We start from the raw sequence: 2,500 nt of genomic DNA, 5'->3' as shown, positions 1-2,500 counted from the left end.
TGTGTGTGTTTATGTGCGTGTGTGTCTCAGCTGTCTGCTCCTACATTCGGAGCAGTCTCAACATCACTTAACATCTGACATTTTGGAGAGGGAGGGGAACACACACACACACACACACACACACACACACACACACACACACTGATGGAGCGAGACTAAAAGTGCATTACGCAACCATGTTCCAGACAGTGGTAATGTAGTGTGCCGGGGGGGCAGGCAGGCAGAAAGACATGCCAACACACACACACACACACACACACACACACACACACACACACACACCCTGTGCATCCTCGTCGTACACACAGATCATAAATAAGTCACTCCATTAAAATGTTTGTTTAGACTGACTCACCCTGCAAGCAAAACAAACAAAACACACACGCTCTCTCTCTCACACACACACACACACACACACACACACACACACTCAGACTGAGCAGGATGGGAAGTGAAGGCCCTTTGACCTAGCTGGAAGCCTGCGGACTCGTCGGTGTCGTCAAACATTAAAGGTGCGGTGTTTAGCCGAGCGAGAGCGAGCGGCCGTGTTTCTATCTGCTCATCATGGAGGAGGCGCAGGCCGCTCCTCCCTCCACCCTCTCGCTCTCTCCATCCCCTCCCATTCAACTTTTTGCCGTGCTCCTCAGCTCCATCTTCCTCCTGCGAGTTTTCGTCATGAAGGTTCACATGTTTGAATCTCCATCGTTTGGATCAGAACATTTTACTCAAGCTGGTTTTTTCTGTTTTTTTTTTTGATCTGGCTTGGTCTGCTGTTGGTCTGCTGTTGTTTTGGATTTAGTTTATTATTGGTCTGGTTTTAGTTGTTCTGGTAAAATCTGAGAAAAAACTTTCTTTTTTTTTACTGTGTGGAAAGATTGGGGTCGAATATGTACTGAATATATGTCTCTCTCTCTCTCTCTCTCTCTCTCTCTCTCTCAGCGGCGAGCAGCAGTTGGCTTCAGGAACACGTTGCAGATCTCAGTCGAAGGTAAAAAAAATAGTTTGTTTCTCTGCCCTCCATCAGCAGATCTGAGTAGAGATCTGTTTACACCGAGTCAACACACACACACACACACACACACACACACACACACACACACACACACACACACACACACCAGAATGTAACCAGAATGTAACCAGAGCTCTCCTCTGTGTGACCCCTCATGTGGAGTCATCTGTATGTCCACCACAGCCACATATGTTCTCCCTCTGTAGGTCAAAGGTCACACCTTCAGTGCAGTGATCCTGAGATCACGGGGTCAAAGGGGGCGGGGCCTGTACTCTATTACCTGACTCGATCTTTGATTCTCTGAAACAGGATGTGGGATCGGGTTTTGTCCTTGTTTCCCAGAGAGTACAGTAACACACACACACACACACACACACAGTTTGACTTGGGGTCAGAGGTCACAGCAGCCTTACCTACAGGACTCCTCGTCCACGGCTGCCTGGCTTCGCCTCTCAGGTGTTCGGTTTACAGAGCAGCTGTCAGATTCTCACCTTGGTTTCGTTGCAGCACGAGTCTGAAGCTGAATTCAGCGTCTGATCAGGATGAAGCTGATGTGACGGTGTGTTTCTGGTGTGTCCAGGTCACCCTCCGCTCAGATCTGACCTCTCGAGGAGAGACCAGGACCTGCGTCTGAGACGCTTTCCTTTAGTCTGCACCTTTCTGCTGCTTCCTCTCATCTTTCAGCCCCAACAACCAAACAGATTTTTATCCTTTGGAGACTCTTCTCAGTTTATTGAAGATGAACTGAAATCCTCAGGAGAGAAGTTTGTCTCAGAAATTGCATTCAGGTCAAAACTGCTTCTTTAGCAGAACAAAAACTTTCCAGTATGGATGTTTACATGTCTGAATCTTGATCGTCGGATCTTAAGACAAAACTCTTGAGTTCCTCTGTTTTCTCTTTCCTCCTTTAAAACGGATCCAGTGACTCACATTGTGACTTCTGGTTGGAGGACTGTCCCTCACACACCGAACGTTTCTGCTCATCACATCTCCCGAGCAGCTGTGAACTCTGCTTCGGCGTGAGAGGACAGTGGCAGCAGGTTTTCCTCTAACGTACTGATCAGTGCGTCTCCTGCTGGCTGTGGACCTTCGGCGCTCCCCAGTTTTTTCTGGCCGCTCCTCTGCAGATGTCTTTCTGTCTGCGTGGAGTTAAATATCCCTCCGCCGACACTTTGTGGACACCTGAGCTCTGCGGCTGCAAGCCGATCGTTTGCAGCAGAACAGAGTTTCTCTCGAGAATTCTGTCGATGCAGACGTTCCGACCGAAAACTGCTCACGGTTCTGCTTTCTGAGGAAATCTTCGCCACTCGGGAGCAAATAAGTCACATCTGAGACCTCAGAGGCGTGCACTTCATCGAGTAATACTGAGCAGTAGGGGGCGCTATGGTAGAGAATGAGCAAATAGCCAAATGTTGTCGATATTGTCTTTCACTACATCGAACAGCGAGCAAGCGGGGATCCATTGAGTATCCTCGATATGCTTCCCAG

At 48.7% G+C, this 2,500-nt stretch overlaps 1 protein-coding gene across 2 annotated transcripts in view; it reads left to right on the top strand.

The window, feature by feature from the left end:
- The window catches only part of slc30a6 (solute carrier family 30 member 6), a 40,627-nt gene that overhangs the window by 28,381 nt on the left and 9,746 nt on the right, over window positions 1-2,500 (top strand). For both annotated transcript variants that reach the window (XM_030106334.1, XM_030106333.1), the window contains one exon: window positions 940-988. In XM_030106334.1, coding sequence (XP_029962194.1) covers window positions 940-988 — 49 coding nt within the window. The remainder of the gene's footprint in view (window positions 1-939; window positions 989-2,500) is intronic.

Source organism: Salarias fasciatus, chromosome 13 (assembly GCF_902148845.1).
Source record: "Salarias fasciatus chromosome 13, fSalaFa1.1, whole genome shotgun sequence".
In the NCBI taxonomy this organism is placed as follows: Eukaryota; Metazoa; Chordata; class Actinopteri; order Blenniiformes; family Blenniidae; genus Salarias; species Salarias fasciatus.
Note: the sequence above shows the minus strand (reverse complement) of the source record. Positions and strands in the feature narration are given on the sequence as shown.